Consider the following 19,820-nt stretch of genomic DNA (forward strand, 5'->3'; position numbering starts at 1 on the left):
CGATAGCATAACAATCTCCACAGGAATAAGCCAACCAACGCCAACCAGCAGCAGGCCAAAACAAATGAACTGGAACCATCACTACATCCTTATGGTTATAATATCCCAGCCATAAAGAATGGCTACTCCTCTGCCCCCAATGGGCCTTTACAAGGCTCCTCTTTGGGATGAGCCTGAACCCTCCAGTGCTGGAGCTGCAGACATTGCCTCCTGGGGGGAAGGAGGGAGGCACCACCAGCTGCTTCTTCTGAGGGGCTGGAGAAGATACCTTGGTGTTGAGCTATGGGCCCTTAGAGGCCCAAAATAGGCCTTGGAACTAGCTGCCCTCAGGTCACCTTGGACAGCTGGATTCGCTGCAGTGCTGAGGCTGGGAATTGCAGCTCATTGCAAGTGGAATCTGCCTTTGAAATTGGGCCAGAGGCTTCCCATACGGACTGGACCTGGGTGCTTTGAAGATAGGACTCGGTCATATGCACCTCCTTGCAGGAATGCCTTTCTGGTCCCATGCCAGGGACTTGGGGCCCAGGATTGAAAGGAACACTTGTTGAGAGGGGCCCTATAGGAATCAAATAAATACCTCTGAGGGCATCATAGAGGATCTCATCCCCATCTTCTAAATTGACACACACACACACAATGCCAATTTTATTCTGTTTAGGGCCAGGTCAATGCACTTTTGTTCTCCCAAGCCTTTAAAAAAATAATGTTGATTTTTATCATGCTGCCATTCAGGTTTTTTGTAAATTAGGGCTGTGGCTTTTTCTGTCCTACAGTTTAGTCTTTTGCACCCTCTGTAAGATTTTAAGCTCCCCTGGGGGAAAAATTGTTCTAAAGGGCAAATTGCAAATGCTGAAGTGAATGGGAGGCTGCTCAGAAACAGGGGACTGTCACATCTTCACTGCCCAACCAGATCAGCTACATCTGACCCAGAAGCACTCAGGCTGGAGCCTGTAGAGAAAGCACTGACATGGAATGCCCTGAACCCTTGGAAAGAAGCAATAATGAGCACATGCCAGTGACTGACTCTTCCCCCAGAGAGCAGAGCAGGATACCCAGTGTGGGGAGGGCATGCCTCTGTCCTGCTTGAGATCTTCCCAGGGGTCTTGTACAGGTTAATGGATGGCCTCATCAAGTTGTCCAGTGCCTTCCTTAAAAAAAAAAAACCCCTGCTTCAAGAGGGAGGAAGCAAGCAAGCCTTTTGGTCTTGCTGCTCTTCCATCTTTTTATGGATTCACTAGCAGAGAGACTAACAGAGAGGATTTATGTTCTCCTGAGTCTGTGGTAAAAGTCCTGCTCTCAACCCAGGGCCTGGGGAAAAGGCCTTTCTTAAAGCAGACTTGGAAGTGGGCAAGATGAGGAAGACCAAGGGTCTCCAAAGGGCAGGTGCAGCAACTGAGAAGGCCGGGATCCCACTTAGTGATAATGCTTAGCCACCTTTGTTGTGGTGCACAGCATCACACCCCAACAAAGCACAGACCATGGGAGTCAGGGGTTTCTGATAGCTCAGTCCAAGCCCTTGAAGCGTTTTATGGTGAGCAGCTCAAACTGCGCCCAGAAGCCAAGTCTGAACTGGTGCAATTGGGCACTCACCTTGCTCACCTCTGCACAAAACCTTTCCCTGGGGCCCTCGGAATAAGCCTTCTGCCGTTTTCGGGTTGGGTGCAAGGAACGACTCTGAGAAGCCCCCAAGCGCAGAGTCCAGAGATGCCCTGCGGGGGGGGGAAGGGGGGGAAGAAGACAGGCCCGCCCGACGCTTGTAGTGCAGCTCTGGCGAAACAGGGACTCCGCAGCGGCTCCCTCCTGGCCCCCTCGGCCTAGCTCGGGGCCGGCTACTGTCAGAAAGTCTCGTCGCTCCCAAACGCATCCTGCTCCGTTCCTTCCTGGGCTGGACCCACCGCTCTCGGGACGCCCCCGGCCAGGCCCCGTCAGGACGGGGCGGGGTGATGAAGAGGCCGGCCGGGGCGGCCCTTGTCTCGGCCTGGCAGCGGCGGACGGAGCGGCTGGACGAAGCAGGTCAGCCGAGGGAGATTCCTTGGGGCACGGCGGGAGGACAGGGCAGCCAGGGGAGTCGGGCCTCTGCCCGGGACGAAGTGAGAGGGCTGGGGCGCGCGGGCCACAGGCGGCTCTTCTTGGTTCTCGGCTGCCAAACAGGCGCGGCGATAGAGGCCGGGCAGCTCTGCCTTGGTGCAGCTCGGCGGGAACCTCTGTCGCTAAGGCGGCCGAAGACCTAGCGGGGGTTGCGAGCAAGGCGGGAGCGGCCGGCCTCGGAAGCTTTCGGGCGCTGCTGCTTGGAAGGTGGAAAGCAGAACGAAGCCGACCGTCCTTTCCGCCGAGCTTCGGCTTTGGGTTGAGGGGGGAGGGGGCTTCAAGGCTGCACGCTGGGCTCCAGAAAAAGTCCAGCCCCCGCTCCGAAACGCCCCCGCCGGAATAAACGCCCCCGCTCGTGGTGGATCTCAGCGATTGACTGCCTTTGAGCGGGGAGGTTTCAATTCGGCAGCTCGGCTGCTCCTTCTTCCTTGCAGGCGCCCAGTTAGCCAGTTCGGTGAGGCGAGCTCGGGGGCTCCGGCCAAGGCAGCTGGACTTTAAGAAAAGGGCGGCAGGAGCCGTCTGTCACCCGAAGAGCCCCTTCTGCACACCCTCCAAACCCCACCGCAAGTAGAGTAGTGAACCACCTGGGGGGCGGCCGGCCCCCCCTTTCCTGCCCCATCTTATTTCGGGAGAGAGGGAGCTTTTCTGAGCCTGCTGAGTGCGAAGCGCCCGATGCTGGGGAAAGTGCTGCAGCCCCCACCCTCCTTGAGGACGCTTTGGAAGGGCTGTGGCGCCGCCCGATTGTCTGGCCGGGGCTCCAGTCCTCCTCCTAAGGGCTCCTGGCTGGCCTCAAGGCAAAAACCTAACTGGCGTTTGGTGGGGTTGGGGAGGTAAAAGGCCACGGCGGCTCTCCCTTTGCGGAGCCCATGTCCTCCTCCGGAAGAGCAAGTTGCTGCGGATTTGGTCCCATCCGGCTTGGCGGCTCTTTCAGTTGGTCTCTGATCTCCCTGGCAGGCTGGGCCTTTCTCTGACAGCCATGCGAGGGGAGGGATGAGGAGCCGAGTGCCATACTGTGTGGTGCTGTGCTTAATTTCCCCTTGCCAAGAGGCAGGTTTTGTGTTAGGAAACAGGCTCTCTTTAAAGTGCCATCCAGCCCCTGTCAGAAGGCATCCGCTGAGGGGGAACTTGCATCTTTTCTGTAAAGGGCAACATACCCGCTTCCTCACGAGACCCATCACCCTCTTGGTAGCCCTCCTGTTAATGTACCCAACTGTGTCCTTTTGAATGGGCAAAGGACTCCAGGCAGAGTAGAGGGAACAACCACTTCCCACGATCTGGACTCCACATCTTTGGTAATGTGACCAAAACTGGATGCAATTATTCCAGGGGTGGACAGATTCTGCTCGGTCCCTGTAACCATTGGCCCTTTTAGCAATTGCACATTGCTGGGTCAGGCTCATCTTGAGGGCATCAGATCCCCTTTGCCAAGTAAGGTCTCCCCAGTCCAACATTGGTGACTTTCATTTTTCATGCACATTTCTCCCTGCTAAATTCATTTCAGCTCAACCTTTGTAGATATTTTGGAATCTTCTACTAGCATAGAGATTAAGCTACCAAGTCAGTGGGCTCCTTTCTTCTGCCCGTATTTGAAGGTGGGGCTGACATTTGCTCGCCTGCTGGTACTTTGCCAGTTTTCCAAGATTCCTCAAGATTCCTTACAGAGAGGTTTTGTGATCACCTCTGCTAGTTCATAAGCTGCTAGGATATAATTCCCTGGGACTCAGATTGATTTAAATTCACCACATTCTCTCTTATCCTGACCTGGACCAGCCCAGGGGACCAGCTTGGACTCCAACAAGCTACCTAGGAGTTAAGGTCTGTCTGTTCTCCACCACCACCCCCGCCCCCAGCAGGATTCCTTTTATTCCTATTCTCATTTTAAGTTTCTCTCACAAGCCTCCATTTTTTTGCCCCCAGTTTCCCATACAGGTGTCCTTAGACCCACTTTCCTCCTTGGGGCATTTCTGCATCTGCTCCCTTTGTTGGTTCTTCTGGAAACTCTTGGCTGTCTTGGAGCACCACACTTTCTCTCCTGCCAGCCCTCTTGCCTCTCCTGTGTTTGCAGATGGAAGTCACAGCACAAGGAAAGTGCTGGTCTCTAGGACTTAATAGCCCAATCCACAACAGATGCTCCCCATCTAGGAAGCCCCTCCTGAGCATTTGGTTGATGGGGGGGAGTGCTTCTGCCTGGCCTTTGCCAGAGTTCATGATCCAAAGTTCCCTCTATTCTGCTTTGCCACTGCTACACAACCTCTCACATCCTGTTTGAACATTTTAAAATTTGGTGTGCACTTTCTATCAGAATTTTAAATAATCTCAAAGTTTTTGAACTAATCTAGCCTTCCGTTTTCAGTTTCAATTTCCTCTTAACCATGATATTCCTTCTGAGGACTAAGAGGGAGGCCTTCCTGAGCAAATTCCAGTGTGTTTCAGTTGGGTGGGAGTGTAGAAATTCAGAGTGGGAAGCCCCTCAGTCCAGCCTCTGCCTAGGGCAGGACATCAACTGAAGCCCCTCACTTGTGACAGTTGTTGATGGAGCTGAGGCTGACTTGGGGCTCTGAATAATGGAAAGGAGAGTAGTGAGGCCACGTTTGGCTTCCACACATTGCAACTTCAAACATGCCAGGGATGGTTGCATGCTGGTAGAAACTCAACTAGATAGAATTGGACCCCCAGGTCCACAAAAGACCACCACCACCACCCCACTGAAAGATTTTTCAGTTATTCAAATGGTGCCACATTTTGCAAATGTGCTGTGAAGTTTGCATACATTGTCAACTCCTGCTGACTCTCCCATAAGACAGCTCTTCCCCACTAAACTTGTAAATTGGATGCAGGATTTCTGTGTTATGGTTTTACTGTTTTATGAATATTTTATTTATTGGCTTTATTGTTGTTGTGAGCTGCCACAACAGGGCAGCCATATATGGGAGCCATATAAAGCCTTTAAATAAAAAAATAAATTGGCAGCAGTGAGCACAGCCATAGAAGCAGCCTCCTCTAAATTGCAGCCCTGTGTCGGCCATTTCCTTTCGCTGCCCCAGAGGGCAATCAGCCTCTTCCAGCGACTTGGCAGCTCAGGGCTCCATCCCCTCCCCACCCCAGGACTCAAGGCAGTGCAAGTGGTGCCCTTTGAAAGCTGGACATTTCACAAGTGGACCAAATGGACCAATGGGAAGATCTCCCCGCTCCCTGTTCCTAGAGACTAAAAAATCCAGAGACTTTTTTTTAATAGAGGAGGGGGCAATGGGTAAACCATGGACAAAGAGAATCAGACCCCACCAATGGAAACACCAGATCAAGCAGGGTCTGACAGAGGAGGGGAGCACCTCCACAGGGAATGCACCACTAGGCAGCCTTGCTGGAGCCGGAGAGCAGCAGATGGGAGCAATTCAGGCCAAGAGAGAAATAATAATAGACAAAACTGCAACACAGATCAGTGATGGCTTCTGCGCCTTGTGCATTGAGCACCCCCCCATCCCTTTCCTCAATGGAGCTGTGTCCAGAAGGTCCTGGGCAAGGGAGGAGAAGGTGGCAAGTCAGGGTGGGGGGCTCTGAAACCAGGCACCAATCAAGAATACCAATCAAGGCAGGGCAGGGCAGGGCAGTCAGCAGATAAAGGGCAAACTGTGCCCTGCTTCAAAGCCTCTTTTCAGGGCAACCCAGTCAGACAATTGGCTTCTGGGTGGTGGCATTGCCAGCAGGAGGGGTCAGCTGTTTCCCTTCCCCCTGTCACTGGCCAGCTTCCCTGAGCAGCTCCTCAGGCTCCCCCACTTGTTCATAAAGCCCATCAGCAGAGGAATAGGGCTACAAGTGGGGAGGGGGCTGCAGTGGGAACCTACCCAACACAAACAAGATACTTGGGCCATCCCAGAGCCAATATGGCATCAAGATTGACCACTCTGTATTTAAAGGCGATGCTGAATGGGGGGGGGGCTTTGCACCACGAGAGGAGAGGATGAAGGGGCAGAGGAGGCAGCCACTTCAGGAACTCCCAGGGACCATCAGTGACATGCAGAGGATTTGCTGCTCTCGTGAGGCAACCACAGGCCTGCTCTGCTGTCCAGGGGCAATGCTCTCTTCTGCAATCTCAAAAGCCAAAAACAAGACGGGCATGGCTGCTGCCCCTGGCAAGGCAACATAGGTTATAGGAAGCCCCAAAGGATCAGCTGGCCTTCCTTCCCAGCAGAGAAGTTAAAGTAAGAGGAAGAGACTTTGCAGGCTTTCCTGACTCCCCATCCGAGACCTTGTGCCAGAGGCAGGACTGAAACCAGACTCCCCTAGGACAGGCCTGGGGGACTTGGTGGGTGGGGCTGTATGCCCCAGGTCAGTGCCAGATATTCCCTGAGGCACCAAATGTGTTGCAGGATGACCTGAGAATACACCATTGACGTGGGACTCCCCCCAGAAGGAAGGGAGGCTCAGAGCAGTCCTGGCCAGAGAGCTCTGGTCACAACCAAAGCAGGGGGGAAATAGTTCCTAGGTTGCCACTGTGGCTGCCCTACAGCCTCTTGGCATTACAGAATGACCAAGCAGTTGTCTCAGACCGGGGGGGGGAGGGGAGAGCCAGCTTGTTAATATGAAGTTTTCCAACAGGCAGTATTGGGAGAATGGCCAAATTGTTTCCAGAAAGACTCGGTCAATCAGACTGAAAGCTGCCTTGAGAACATCCTACCCCACCCCGTTCTCCTTGGCCAGGCCAGGAAACTCCCTGCCAGGCATGCCATCCTTCCCTCTTCTGGCCCGGCTGTTGAAAAAACCAACCCTTGAGCTGCCGAGGGACTGGGATTCAGCTGGACCAGTTGATGCTACCCTGGCCTTCTTACTGTCCCAACCCATTGTTCTGCCTCTTCTTTCCAGAAAAGAAATGCCAGCAGCTGGATAATCCTTTCTCACCTGGCACGTTCACTGCTCAGCTGGTGGGGGAGGTCAAAAGAAGGGCCTTCACTGGGGAGGGCTGCCCCTGGCATGCTTGACCACTGGGGTTGCTCAGTTGGTTCACCATGACAGACAGGGCTTTATTCTTACCTCACCAATAATGCCTCTGCTGCTTGGGTAAGGGGCTGCCTTCCCTGAAATGGAAAACATTCCAAGGATGTCGCTTGAAATGCAGAAAGGTGAAAAACTACCACCTCTACCGCCCCATTCTGCTGTATGCCCAGCGTAACTTCTGTGGCCAGGGATGAGAAATGTCCCTCGTGCAACCTAGGACTGCCTTTCTGTCCTGCAGAGCTGAGCTGAAGGAGGGAGGTGGAGGTCAAAGAAGAGGAGGCAAGGGCAATGCCCAGGTCAGGAGGAGGAGGACGAGGGGGGGTTCTGCCTGTGGGTTTTGCCAATCTGAAAAACTTCCTTTGGCATCCTCAAAACTGGGTGTCTTCCAAGGGCAGGGAGCTCTAAGCTCGAGCCCCCTGCACCAAGAGGTCTAGCACCTACAGGCTCTTGCTGCTGCTGCTGCTGCTGTGTGGAGAGTGAGGCCAAGAGACCCGGAAAGGCATCCTTGCTCTCAGCCAGCAGTGGGCACTAATCTCCCACCCCACACAGGCCCTGACCCAAGGAAGATGCGTGTTGTTCAGCGGCCGCTCCTTGGCTTCCTGTGCGGACCCTGGCTGTGGGTGAGTCTAGCCCAGCCGCCCAGCCGAGCCCCCACCAGGCAGAGCCCACCATCGCCCAACCTGCACTTCCGACTGGCCGGCTATCCCCGTAAGCACAACGAGGGGCGTGTTGAGGTTTTCTACAACCAGGAATGGGGCACAATCTGTGATGATGACTTCACGCTGGCCAACGCCCACATCCTCTGCCGGCATTTGGGGTTTGTGGCTGCCACAGGCTGGACCCACAGTGCAAAATATGGCAAAGGAGTTGGTGAGCATCACTGGGACAGGGATGGGTCCCCCAAGGGCAGATTTGTCCAATCCTGGCCACTGGGGTTGGAGAAGGTGGGTCATCGTAGGATAGGAGTACACCACTTTCCCCAAACTTCAGGGATCAGCCCTGAAGCAGGCTGAAAGCCCTACCTGAGGTAACAAGCATGACTTTAAGCATGTGCAAAGGGCCTCCGCTGAGCAACAGCATTCCCAAAGGTCTGGCACACAGCTCCTGGTTCTTCTGAGTCCCAGATGGCCTCCTGGCCTGTCCTAGTCCTGAGTTTTCCGGTGGTCACTCCACAGGGCGCATCTGGCTGGACAACGTGAGTTGCAGTGGCCATGAGAAGAGCATAGTGGAGTGCCAGTCGCGGGGCTGGGGCAACAGCGACTGCTCCCACGAGGAGGATGCGGGTGTTGTCTGCAAGGACGAGCGCATTGCTGGCTTCACTGACTCCAATGTGATTGAGGTGAGCTGGCACAGAACATGCAGCTGGGGAGAGATGCCGCAGGTCAGAGCAAGAGGCGTAAGAACAATGTAAGGAGCATCAGGCTAATCCAGGGCAGCACTGAAACAATGCAAAGACGCTGCTGCCTCTGTCACTGTGCCCCAAACAGTTTCAGGGCTATGGCCATCCAGGCCTTTCAGAGGCCTGTGGGAGGAAGCCACAGCCAGGAGACTTACAAATCAATCGCGTTCCCCATCAGCTGTTCCTAAAGTTCCTGATCCAGTACAAGATGGCCTGCTGGGATTGAGATCCTGGAAATATGGAAGAGTTGGACATGCTCAGAGCAAACCAGGGTTGTGTAGAAGACAATTGGGACTTTGCATGTTTTTGAGATGCTGCTGGTTCTGTTAGGCTGCCGCCCCCCCGCCCTAGTGTTTATGTTCAGCTTGTCTCAGTGCCCTGCCCCTCACAAGTCCCTCTCAGTGTAGTCTTCCCAAATCACAAACCCACATTCAATATGTGTGCCTTATATTCCTCTCTCCCTGAAAAGACTTCTTCCTCTCAGCCTCCTTTTCCCATCTGCCCAGGTTAGATTGCAGTGTTTTTTTTCACTGGACTACCTTAATGAAGGGTCTACCCAGAGAGGTGGCATGCATCGAAGAAGAATCTGTGGGGGTTTTTTAATAGGTTTTTAAATAAGGGGTTTTTAGGGGGGGGAGGGGAGAGACGGGTAAGGGAGAAGCCCGTCGGGGAGGGTATGTCCAGTCCCGCGTGCTCACGGCATTACTTTATCTGGTCCGAAGACGGGGGGGGAGGGCGGTGTTCAGAGCGTAGAATGTCATTCCATCTGTACGGTAAGTGGGAGAAGCTGATATGGCGGAGGCAAGGGGCCGTATCGTTCTTTGGGAGCACGTGTTCAATGTTTAAAAGCGATCACATGCTCCGGCCCCTCAGTCCTTACTCGTTCCCCGGATGGCCAAGACCCTCAGAGCTTGGGCCTTCGACTGATGCTGTGCAATGCCCGGTCCGTGGTCAATAAGGCTCCCTTGATTTGTGATCTTATTCAGAGGGAGTCCGCGGACTTTACGGGCATTACGGAGACCTGGTTGGGCACAGAGGGGGGTGTACCCCTGGTTGAACTGTGCCCTCCGGGTTTCCGTGCATTCCATCAGCCGAGGGCCCAAGGTAGGGGTGGAGGGGTGGCGGTTGTGATTAAAGAAAGCCTAGATCCGAGGGAGTCCACTGTGCCTCAGATAGCTGGTTGTGAATCCCTCCTTGTGAAGTGGGGCCATAGGAATCAGATGGGTCTGTTGATCGTGTACCTGGCTCCTTGCTGCGTGACTACAGCCCTACCTGAGCTGCTGGAGGTGCTTGCCGGGGTGGCGGTTGAGATTCCCAGACTATTGGTCATGGGAGATTTCAACTTGCCATCGGCCGGCTTGTCATCAACGGTGGTCCAGGAGTTCCAGGCTTCCATGACGGCCTTGGACCTGATTCAAGTAACTGATGGCCCTACACACATTGGGGGAGGCACTCTAGATCTGATTTTTATCTCTGGACAGTGGTTTAATGATCTGGAACTAGGAGATTTAGTGACGGAACCGGTGTCGTGGTCAGATCATTTTCTCCTTCGCCTAGACTTTCGGACCGCTGCCCACCACCGCAGGGAGACGGAGCCAATACGTTGGTTCCGTCCCAGGCGCCTGATGGACCCTGAGAGGTTCCGGACGGAGCTTGGGCCGTTCCTTGAGGATCTTGCCCACGGCATGACTGAAGAACTAGTTGCGGCCTGGGAACGGGCCGCGGCTGGGGCTTTGGACCGTGTCGTGCCTTTGCGGCCTCTGACCCGGTTCCTTGGTTCCTTAGTTCTCTGAGGAGCTGAGGGAGATGAAACACCGGAGAAGACGCCTAGAGAGCACCTGGAGGTCTAGCCGTTCCAAGGCTGATCGGACACTAGTGAGGTCTTTTACTAAGACCTATCTAGTGGTAGTGAGGGAGGCGAAACGTTCTTACGTTTCCACCCTCATTGCGTCGGCAGATAACCGCCCATCCGCCCTGTTTCGGGTGACCCGTTCCCTCCTTCATCAGGAGGGGCGGGATGACCCCTTACAGGGACGTGCTGAGGAGTTTAACGGTTATCTATACGATAAAATCGTTCAGCTTCGGGATAGTTTGGACCAAAATTGCGATGATCCAAGTGAGATGACAGACACGTCTTGTTGAGGTGGTTTGAGATGAGTTTGATTCTGTGGCTCTCGAGGACGTGGACAGGTTGCTGGGGAGGTTACATGCAACTACATGTTTACTGGACCCGTGTCCCTCCTGGTTAGTACTGGCTACACAGGAAGTGACACGAGGCTGGCTCCGGGGAATTATAAATGCTTCGTTGATGGAAAGGGTTTTCCTTGCCGCCTTGAAAGAGGCGGTGATGAGGCCCCTCCACAAGAAGCCTTCACTGGATCCAGCTATTTTGGGGAATTACCGTCCAGTCTCCAACCTTCGCTTTGTGGCGAAGGTTGTAGAGAGTGTGGTTGCATGGCAGCTTCCCCAGTACCTGGATGAAGCTGTCTATCTAGACCCATTCCAGTCCGGCTTCCGGCCTGGTCATAGTACGGAGACAGCTTTGATCGCGTTGGTGGATGACCTCTGGAGGGCCAGGGATAGGGGTTGTTCCTCTGCCCTGGTCCTATTAGATCTCTCAGCGGCTTTTGATACCATCGACCATGGTATCCTGCTGCACCGGTTGGGGGGGTTGGGAGTGGGAGGCACCGTTTATCGGTGGTTCTCCTCCTATCTCTCTGATCAGTCGCAGACGGTGTTGACAGGGGGGCAGAGGTCGACCGCGAGGCGCCTTACTTGTGGGGTGCCCCAGGGGTCGATTCTCTCGCCTCTCCTGTTCAACATCTACATGAAGTCGCTGGGTGAGGTCATCAGTGGCTTTGGGGTGAGTTACCATCTGTACGCTGATGACACGCAGCTGTACTTTTCCACCCCGGGCCACCCCAACGAAGCTGTCGAAGTGCTGTCTCAGTGTCTGGAAGCTGTACTGGTCTGGATGGGGAGAAACAGACTCCTCAATCCCTCCAAGACGGAGTGGCTGTGGATGCCGGCACCCTGGTACAGTTTGCAGCTGACTGTTGGGGGTGAGTTATTGGCCCCAATGGAAAGGGTGCACAACTTGGGTGTCCTCCTGGATGGGCGGCTGTCGTTTGATGATCATTTGGCGGCCATCTCCAGGAGGGCCTTTTGCACCCCTTCCTTGACCGGAATGTCTTATGCACGGTCACTCGCGCTCGTCACTTCTCGTTTGGATTATTGCAATGCTCTCTACATGGGGCTGCCCTTGAAGTGCACCTGGAGGCTTCAGTTAGTTCAGAATGCAGCTGCGCGGGTAATAGTGGGAGCCACCCGTTGCTCCCATGTAACACCAATCCTGCGCAGTCTGCACTGGCTTCCTGTGGTCTTTCAGGTGCGCTTTAAGATTCTGGTTACCACCTTTAAAGCGCTCCATGGCTTAGGGCCCAGGTACTTACGAGACCGCCTGCTGTTACTGTATGCCTCCCACCGACCCGTACGCTCACACAGAGAGGGTCTTCTCAGGGTGCCGTCCGCCAAACAATGTCGGCTGGCGGCCCCCAGGGGTAGGGCCTTCTCTGTTGGAGCTCCTACTCTCTGGAACGAACTTCCCCCTGGTTTACGCCAATTGCCTGATCTTCGGACCTTTCGCCGTGAGCTGAAAACGCATTTATTTATTCAAGCGGGACTGGCTTAAAAGTTTTATTAAATTTTTAAATTGGGGTTTTTATGTATCTTAGGGTTTTAAATTGTTTTAAATTTTGGCCATGTAAGTTATATGCTTGGTTTTAAGTTTTGTTTTAATGTGTATATTGTGGGGTTTTTACTATTTTGTCTGTACACCGCCCTGAGTCATTCGGGAGAAAGGCGGTATAAAAATCTAATAAAATAAATAAATAAATAAATAAATAAATAAATAAATAAATAAATTCAACTGCATTTTCCAAATTGGGGGTACAAACGTTGAACAATACTGGCATCTGTAAGACCCCTCTATTTATTCATCTCCAAAACTAGTCATTAACCCTGACTCTCTGAGTAAAATTAGTCAGTTATAGGCCCAACTTACTATAGTGTCATCCAAACAATATAAGAGTTTTTTCTTTCAAAAATGTCACATGAAATATTGTCAAAAGCCTTGCTAATATCAAGGTAAATTATATCAATTGCATTCCTCCTTTCCACTACTTACTTTGTTGAAGAAAGAGATGGGATCAATTGCATCTGAGCTACGAAGCTCTAGTGGAAGTGGCATTTCTTACAAATGGCCTGCCCAATTATTTGTTTCAACACCTTTCGGGATGTTAACATCAAACTTATTTTCTTTCCCTCTTGCAGGAATTGCTCTTTTGGGCACATTTTCTACAATCTCTTTCAGATCCTCATTCCATCCATCATCCATTTTTACTCTTCTCCTTATGTGATGCTACACACTTTGTGGCCCTTGTGATTCATTGCATTCTATTCCAGGCAGTCTCTACCTCCTCTGAAGCTAAGCACACAGAAGGAAGACTTGTGCAGGAGGGGAGGCTCCCCTCCCAGAGGAGAGAGAGAAAATTTCATCCAACCACTCTGGCCAGACAGACTGGCTGGGCCCTCAGGAGTGAATGTGCTAACCTGAGAGACATCTTCTCCCTCTCTCTAGGCAGAGCAGAACCAGGTGGAGGAGGTGCGCCTGCGCCCAGTGGTGTCTCAGGCCAAGCGTCTGCTGCCCGTCACAGAGGGCATCGTGGAAGTCCGCCACAAAAGTAGCTGGGCCCAGATCTGCGACGAGAACTGGGGAAGTCAGGAAAGCCATGTGATTTGTGGGATGCTGGGCTTCCCAGCCGAAAGGAAGGCCAACCGCAATTTCTACAAGTGAGCCCACAGGGCTGTGGGAAGCGTGGGAACCTTCAAAAGGCATCACGCCCCCCTTCCCTGTTTTCTGCAGGGGAGGCTGTCCCAGGGGTGACCTTCCTGTGCTGGTTACCTTGAATCACACAACAACCTGCCTTACTGAAGAACAATGGGAAGTCATACCCTCACTGCACTCTGGGTAAAAGAGGGGCCTGCTCAGGAGTCGAGAAAGGCAGCCATGGCCAGTGACAAAAGCAAAGGAGGTCATTCAATCAGTACCAACTCCTCACAGCTTAAAAAACTGATCTCCTGGCTGGCCTCCTAAAGGTCTTTTTTTCCTTTGGGCCCAGCTGAGCTTTGCCTGGGAATTGCCCAGAGGGCAGGGCAGAACTGGAGACAGGAAGGGGCTGCCTGGGATAAGGGCAGGGCTCCCTCCCTGAAGGGGCTCTGTTGTCTTCCCTTCTCCAGGCAGATCAAACAAGAAAGTCAACCCAAAAAGAAAGTCAGGAGTTGTCCTCCTGATGAGTGGGGGAGCAGAGGGCTAGTGCTGGAGAAAGGGGAGGGGTCTGCAATGCTATCCAGTCCAACCCACTGCTAGCCGAAGCCTCCCATACTGTGGGATCTTCAGCCCTTGCTTCAACATCCCCACAAAGGGCAGCCTGTCCCTTTCTGTTCCCTGGGAACAAATACCAAGAGGCCCCGGAACCAGAAGGCCCCTGAGCAGGAAGGTCATCATTTGGTCCGACCTTCTTGAGGTCAACTGACTCTGGGGGGGGGAGGCAAAGCGTAGGCCACTGCCTGGTGATGGTGAACTCGCCTGATGTCCTTGACATGATAACTTAAGACAATGCTGGGGGACACACCAGCCGTCCCAGAGGGGCCCTGGGGTCTTTTTTGCTACATCCAGAGGGGCATCCAGAGCTGAAATGCAGCCTGGGTGCTTCTGAAAAGCAAGCTGTGTGAAGGCGCTTCTGGACTGGGACGCCCTTGTAGAGAGAGAGCCGAACGGTAGCCTACCTGGAGGTGTCCGGAAGCACCTTTTCTGACCAGCCAGTTTTATTCAAAGGCAGAAGCTTTCGGGAGCTGCAACAGTAGCCCTTCATAAAGGCTTCTGTGGTCATTTGAAGAGATGCCCCTGGCCTTGTCCCAAGGACAGAACTTTTCTCCATGCAGAAGCAGCTGGGAGGCCCTACGGCGGCCATCTGGCAGCTGCCTTAAACAGAGCACCAGTGTGCTCTGTCTCGCTCAGGGAAGTTTGACTGCTGACTCATTGGTGAGGACAAGGGCCTTCATCTGCCTTGGGGGAAAAGGGGCTCTTTTGCCAGCCAGGAGGGCTGTGAGAAGGCCCAGATCCAGATGACGTGTAAGGCAAGGCAAGTGGCCAGAGCATTAGCGGCTTTTCAGGAACTCCTGGATGTCCAAAGAGCTGAGAAACTGGAGACCCAGTGCACCTTACAGAAACCAGCCTATTTTGCCCCATTCGACAGGCCGCTCTGGGGCTGCTAGTGGCTGCCACTCAGATGGTTTGAACAGTGCATCGGTTCTCAAAACTCACCCCCACCCCCACCCCCGTTTGCCTACTGGAGCAGCACTTTGCAGTGGGGCCAAGTTGTTGGCTTTCTGCATGATAATCAGGCAGCGTGCTGGGAAGTGGCAGCCAGACTTTTGGCCAGAGCCATGCAGGTTGCACAAATGCCCACTACCCTGATGGCAACCACTGACAATGACCTGCTGCAAAGGAGCCAAGACAAGCAGCTGTTTGCTCTCCTTGGAGCTTTCAAAGCTTGTGAGCGGCCCCTCTGGAAGCAGTGCCACAGCCTCACACACCAGAGCTGGCCGTGGCATTTCCTGGGCATTGAGTGTCCCTGGGTTTCACTCATGCCACGTTGCCCTGCTCCAGACCAGCAGGGCTGTTCTGCACATGGCCAAGCACTGATGTGATAGGCGCTCATGAGAGAATGGCTGTCGATACTTGGTGTTTCAGCTTTCCTGGGGTTGCCAAGCCCAACGCCAAGGGCACCGATGGGCAACTAGGCCTGAGCAGATGAGCACTTTCTGGGTGCCACCAGGGCTTTGTCCTGCTGTAGGAGGGGCCAGCCTGCTGAGGCTCTCCATCCCCCATGGAATATTGGTGGGGGGGGGAGGCAGAAGCCCAAGGGTCTCTCCGAAATTACATGGCTCACACCACCCCTTGATCTTGTCCTACAGGCTGTATTTGCAGCGCCTGCAGCACCAGTTCCGCCTGCGCTCGGTCGCTTGTGCCGGGGACGAGGTGCACCTTTCTACCTGTTCCTTCGAGTTCTACAAGGGCAATGTCACGGGGGCCTGCAAGGGTGGCATGCCGGCCGTGGTGAGTTGTGTGCCAGGCCCCCTCTTTGCTGGAGGAAATACCCAGAAAAAGAGGCGGGGGCAGCAGCTACAGCAACAGGTGAGCAAACGATGGGGGTATTGGCACTCAGGATGCCTCCGGGGAAGGCGGGATGGGCATAGAAGCCCCTGATGCTGACCCCCCTGTGCTCCTCCACAGCAGCGGGTCCGGCTGAAAGGGGGGGCCAACATTGGCGAGGGCCGGGTGGAGGTACTAAAGAATGGCGAGTGGGGCACCGTCTGTGATGACCGCTGGAACCTACTGTCAGCCAGCGTGGTCTGCCGTGAGCTGGGCTTTGGCAGTGCCAAGGAAGCCCTGACAGGAGCACGCATGGGCCAAGGTGAGAGGGGCACCAGCCAGATCATCCTGTGCCACCACAAGCAACTCTGGTGTGCTGGGGGTGGTCACAGCAGCCTTCCCAGCACCCTGCTAGGAGCTGAAATGCAAGCAGCCACGGGGGGGGGGTGTCAGTGCGAGGAAGGCTGCTCTTGACTTTCCACTCTCCCGACAGGGATGGGCCAGATCCACCTGAGTGAGGTCCAGTGCCTGGGCCCCGAAAAGTCTCTCTGGAGCTGTCCGCACAAGAACATCACCCAGCAGGACTGCAGGCACTCTGAGGATGCAGGCGTCCGCTGCAATGTGCCCTACATGGCCCACGAGACCACGGTTGGCTGGGCAGGGAAGCAGGAGCAGGAGGGAGGGTGCAAGCAGCACCTCTCTCTTCTGGCCAGTCAGCCAACCAAGGCCTTGGGGACTGCCCCAGAGCAGGAGCCCAAGCCACCCCCCCAGCAGTCTTCTTATAGGTGCCTCACCTGAGCAGCCCACCTGAGCCACTCAGCAGGGAGCAAAAGGACCATTGGCCCCCATCCTCAGCACTCTGCAGCTATCTGCATGTGGCTGCAGACAGCCAGCTTGAGGCTTTTCTTGGAAGGGGCCAACCGGCACCTTTCTTGGCTGGTCATCTTCCAAAGTGTGGCTGCCACTTGTCTGATCTCTCCCCATTGCACCCCAGGAACTCCTCCCACTCCCAGCTCTGCAATGCCTCCCCCATTTGAACCAGGATCCCACTCTAGTGCCTCTGTGCCATCCTTGGCATCCAAAACTTTTCCCATGCCTCTTCCTCTGTGGGAAGGAGGGCTGGGACCAGCCTCAGGGAAGAGGTGAAATATGCCTGGGAGGTCCGTCCTTCCACCCTCACCCAAAAGGAAGTCTCTGGCAGACTTGGGGAGGAAATTGCAAAGGGGGCAGGATAGGGGGGCCTGGGGCCATCTTGGGAAATCCAGAAAAAGTGGAGGGCAAATCCAGCAGCAGGGGAGCCTCTCTACCGCTGGCACTTGGAGGGACACAGACTCGCTGGAGAAGCAGCTGGCCTGCCTCCCTGGCTCAGGCAGGCCTCCCACACTTTCTCCACAGATCCGCCTGAGTGGGGGCCGGAGCCGTTTTGAGGGGCGGGTCGAAGTAGCCATGGCAGCCAGGGGCAATCGTGCCCGCCAGTGGGGGCTGATCTGCGGAGAAGGCTGGGGGACCCTCGAAGCGATGGTGGCCTGCCGCCAGCTGGGCCTGGGCTTTGCCAACCATGGCTTGCAAGTAGGTCACTGCTGCCAAAGTCAAGCTTGGCTGCTGGATGGGAGTCCGGGCACCACCTCATGGGGAGTTCCCCATCTAGGCTGGTGCACCATGGGGGAGGGATTCACCTATGGGCCTAAGCCATGCCACAAATGTGGGTCTCACACACCTGGGCAGCAATAGCTGGCCTGAAGGGTGGGGCAGGGCACCTAAAGGTTCCCATGTGAAATTAACCGAAGGCTGTCAGAGACTGGAGAGCTAGCTGCCCAGGGGCACCAGCTTATCCTGGTCAGCAGACGCCAGGGGTTCAGGGCTGCTCAATCCTAGCTCTCCTGGGCTGGAGGCTGGAGCCGGGGTGCTCCCATTGGAGGGCCAATCAAGCCACACTCCCACCTCTGGCTGGGCTCACCGAGCATCCCTCTTGCCTTCCTCCTGCATGGTCTCCAAGGAAACCTGGTACTGGGATGCCAGCAATGTAACCGAAATGGTCCTGAGTGGGGTGAGGTGTGCTGGGCATGAGATGACGCTGAGCCATTGCCAGCACGACAGCAGAGTTTCGTGCCGGAAGACAGGGACCCGCTTTGCTGCCGGCGTCATCTGCTCCGAGAGTAAGAGTGTTTGGGATGCCTTCTTTCCAATTTTGTGGCCTGGCCAGAGCCCAGCATCACAGGCCAATCTCCCTCTCCTGTCAGGGACAGATGGGGGACTCCCCATGCAGCCTTCACCCAACCCCCCACCCACCTGATTTGCTAGACAGACACCAGACCTATTGGCTCCCCAGGCAGCACCCATCTCTTTCCATCCTCACAGCTGCCTCAGATTTGTTGCTCCATGCGGCACTGGTGCAAGAGACGGCGTACATCGAGGACCGCCCTCTGCACATGCTCTATTGCGCAGCAGAGGAGAACTGCCTATCCAGCACTGCCCGCAGCGCCAACTGGCCTTACGGACACCGCCGGCTGCTGCGCTTCTCCTCCCAGATCCACAACAATGGCCGAGCCGATTTCCGCCCCAAGGCAGGACGCCACTCCTGGGTCTGGCACGAGTGCCACGGGTGAGGGTGAAGAGGGGCAGCAGTCTGGTGACCCCTCCCCATTCCCCCTACCCAGAACAGGGACTCTCATGCTCTGGGTCCTCCCATTTCAGGCACTACCACAGCATGGATGTCTTCACGCACTACGACCTCCTGACACTTAACGGGACCAGGGTAGCTGAAGGACATAAAGCCAGCTTCTGCCTGGAGGACACAGAATGCGAAGAAGGTAGGCGGCCCTGCATGGGCAGTGACCCAGCAGGGCCAGGTATCCAGCCGTGCCCACCCTCAGAGCTACAGGTTAGGGTTAGTGTTCCTTCCCTCCTGCAAGGCCCAATCCAGCCTTCCTTCCCTCCCTCCGGCAGAGGTGGGCAAACGCTACGAATGTGCCAACTTTGGAGAGCAGGGCATCACGGTGGGCTGCTGGGACCTCTACAGGCATGATATCGACTGCCAATGGATCGACATCACAGATGTCAAGGCCGGGAACTACATCCTGCAGGTGAGGCTCTGCAGGAACAGAGTAGCCTTTGGTGATTTCAGTCAGCAATGTTGAGAATCTGGGCACGGGGTGTGGGAGGGCATAAATGCGGAGGCTACCAGGCCTCAGCTGCAAAGCTGGACACAGGGCAGAGATTCACAAGGTCAGGAAAGCACAATACAAAGTTTGGCCTTCTGTCCTGCAGCCCAGAGATAGGGGGAATGAGATGGGATGCACAATAAAGCCAGCCCCACTGTGCAGCCACAGTGGCACCCCCGTCCTGTGGGCCTCACCTCCAGCTGCCTTCCCATCTCACCTTCTCCTCCCCAGGTGGTGATCAACCCCAGGTACGAAGTGGCAGAGAGCGATTTCACCAACAACGCCATGAAATGCAGCTGCAAGTATGATGGCCATCGGATCTGGGTGCATCGCTGCCACATAGGTACGGCAGGACCCAAGGGGGATGCAGAGGGGCCGACCTAGCAGCGGGCTCTTTGGGGCCTCTTGTGCCAAAGCAATTCACCTCTTTTTCAAATGCCTTGCCCCAGGTGATGCCCTGAGCAATGAGGCCAACGGGCCCTCCGAACAGTATCCAGGACAGAGCAACAACCAGGTTGTATAGGCGGCAGCTGCCTCCTCCTGGGCACAAGGCAGGCAGCTGTCACTAGTGGCAAAGCAGCAGGCAAGAGGGCTCCTAATCCCCCCAGCTGACAATTCAGTAGTTGCCTTGCCATGAGGTGGGAGTGACTCCTGGGCAACTGAAAGGCACTACCCATCCTGACGGCTCAGCCAGGACCAGATTTCCGCCCCACAGCTCTCCCTCCCCGGCATTCTTCACAGCTGACTGTTTCTTCTCTGACGCTGCAGGCATCCCAAGACAGCTGCTCCTGCATCTAGCTGGGAAGGGGGTGTCTCTGCTCAGCTGCCCAGCCAACTGCCTTTATCTGGGGCTTCAGCACTGCCTGCATTGGGGCCAGCTTGGGCCCTCCTATATAAAGTTAATTGTCTGTGTCCCCAGGTGTGTCCTGACTCAGTGTCTGGGAGAGGGAGGAGGCCATTGCTG

General features: G+C 55.0%; 1 protein-coding gene across 4 annotated transcripts; it reads left to right on the forward strand.

The window, feature by feature from the left end:
• The first annotated feature begins 1,796 nt into the window (after positions 1 to 1,796).
• On the forward strand, positions 1,797 to 19,770 carry LOXL3 (lysyl oxidase like 3). Of its 4 annotated transcripts, XM_058193357.1 has the most exons (15): positions 1,967 to 2,013; positions 7,319 to 7,376; positions 7,630 to 7,950; positions 8,256 to 8,419; positions 13,119 to 13,330; positions 15,518 to 15,737; positions 15,837 to 16,017; positions 16,189 to 16,343; positions 17,091 to 17,264; positions 17,692 to 17,851; positions 18,054 to 18,297; positions 18,390 to 18,505; positions 18,642 to 18,778; positions 19,088 to 19,199; positions 19,306 to 19,770. In XM_058193357.1, exons 3-15 carry the CDS (start codon positions 7,647 to 7,649, stop codon positions 19,377 to 19,379), a joined length of 2,253 nt encoding a protein of 750 aa, XP_058049340.1. In that variant the 5' UTR covers positions 1,967 to 2,013; positions 7,319 to 7,376; positions 7,630 to 7,646; the 3' UTR covers positions 19,380 to 19,770. The 4 variants fall into 4 exon arrangements, with proteins under 4 accessions (XP_058049338.1, XP_058049339.1, XP_058049341.1 ...); XM_058193355.1 differs by lacking the exon at positions 7,319 to 7,376 and having other exon boundaries at positions 1,797 to 2,013; XM_058193356.1 differs by lacking the exon at positions 7,319 to 7,376 and having other exon boundaries at positions 1,797 to 2,013; positions 15,840 to 16,017.
• The last annotated feature ends 50 nt before the right edge of the window (positions 19,771 to 19,820 follow it).

This window comes from Ahaetulla prasina, chromosome 8 (assembly GCF_028640845.1).
Source record: "Ahaetulla prasina isolate Xishuangbanna chromosome 8, ASM2864084v1, whole genome shotgun sequence".
In the NCBI taxonomy this organism is placed as follows: Eukaryota; Metazoa; Chordata; class Lepidosauria; order Squamata; family Colubridae; genus Ahaetulla; species Ahaetulla prasina.

Bases quoted from the DNA above. Each gene is read 5' to 3' on its own strand.
- LOXL3 (XM_058193355.1), top strand. From the start codon at position 1,944: ATGAAGAGGCCGGCCGGGGCGGCCCTTGTCTCGGCCTGGCAGCGGCGG. The intron at 13,331-15,517 runs GTGAGCCCACAG...CTTGTCCTACAG, and splicing joins GCCAACCGCAATTTCTACAA to GCTGTATTTGCAGCGCCTGC. The intron at 19,200-19,305 runs GTACGGCAGGAC...GCCTTGCCCCAG, and splicing joins GGTGCATCGCTGCCACATAG to GTGATGCCCTGAGCAATGAG.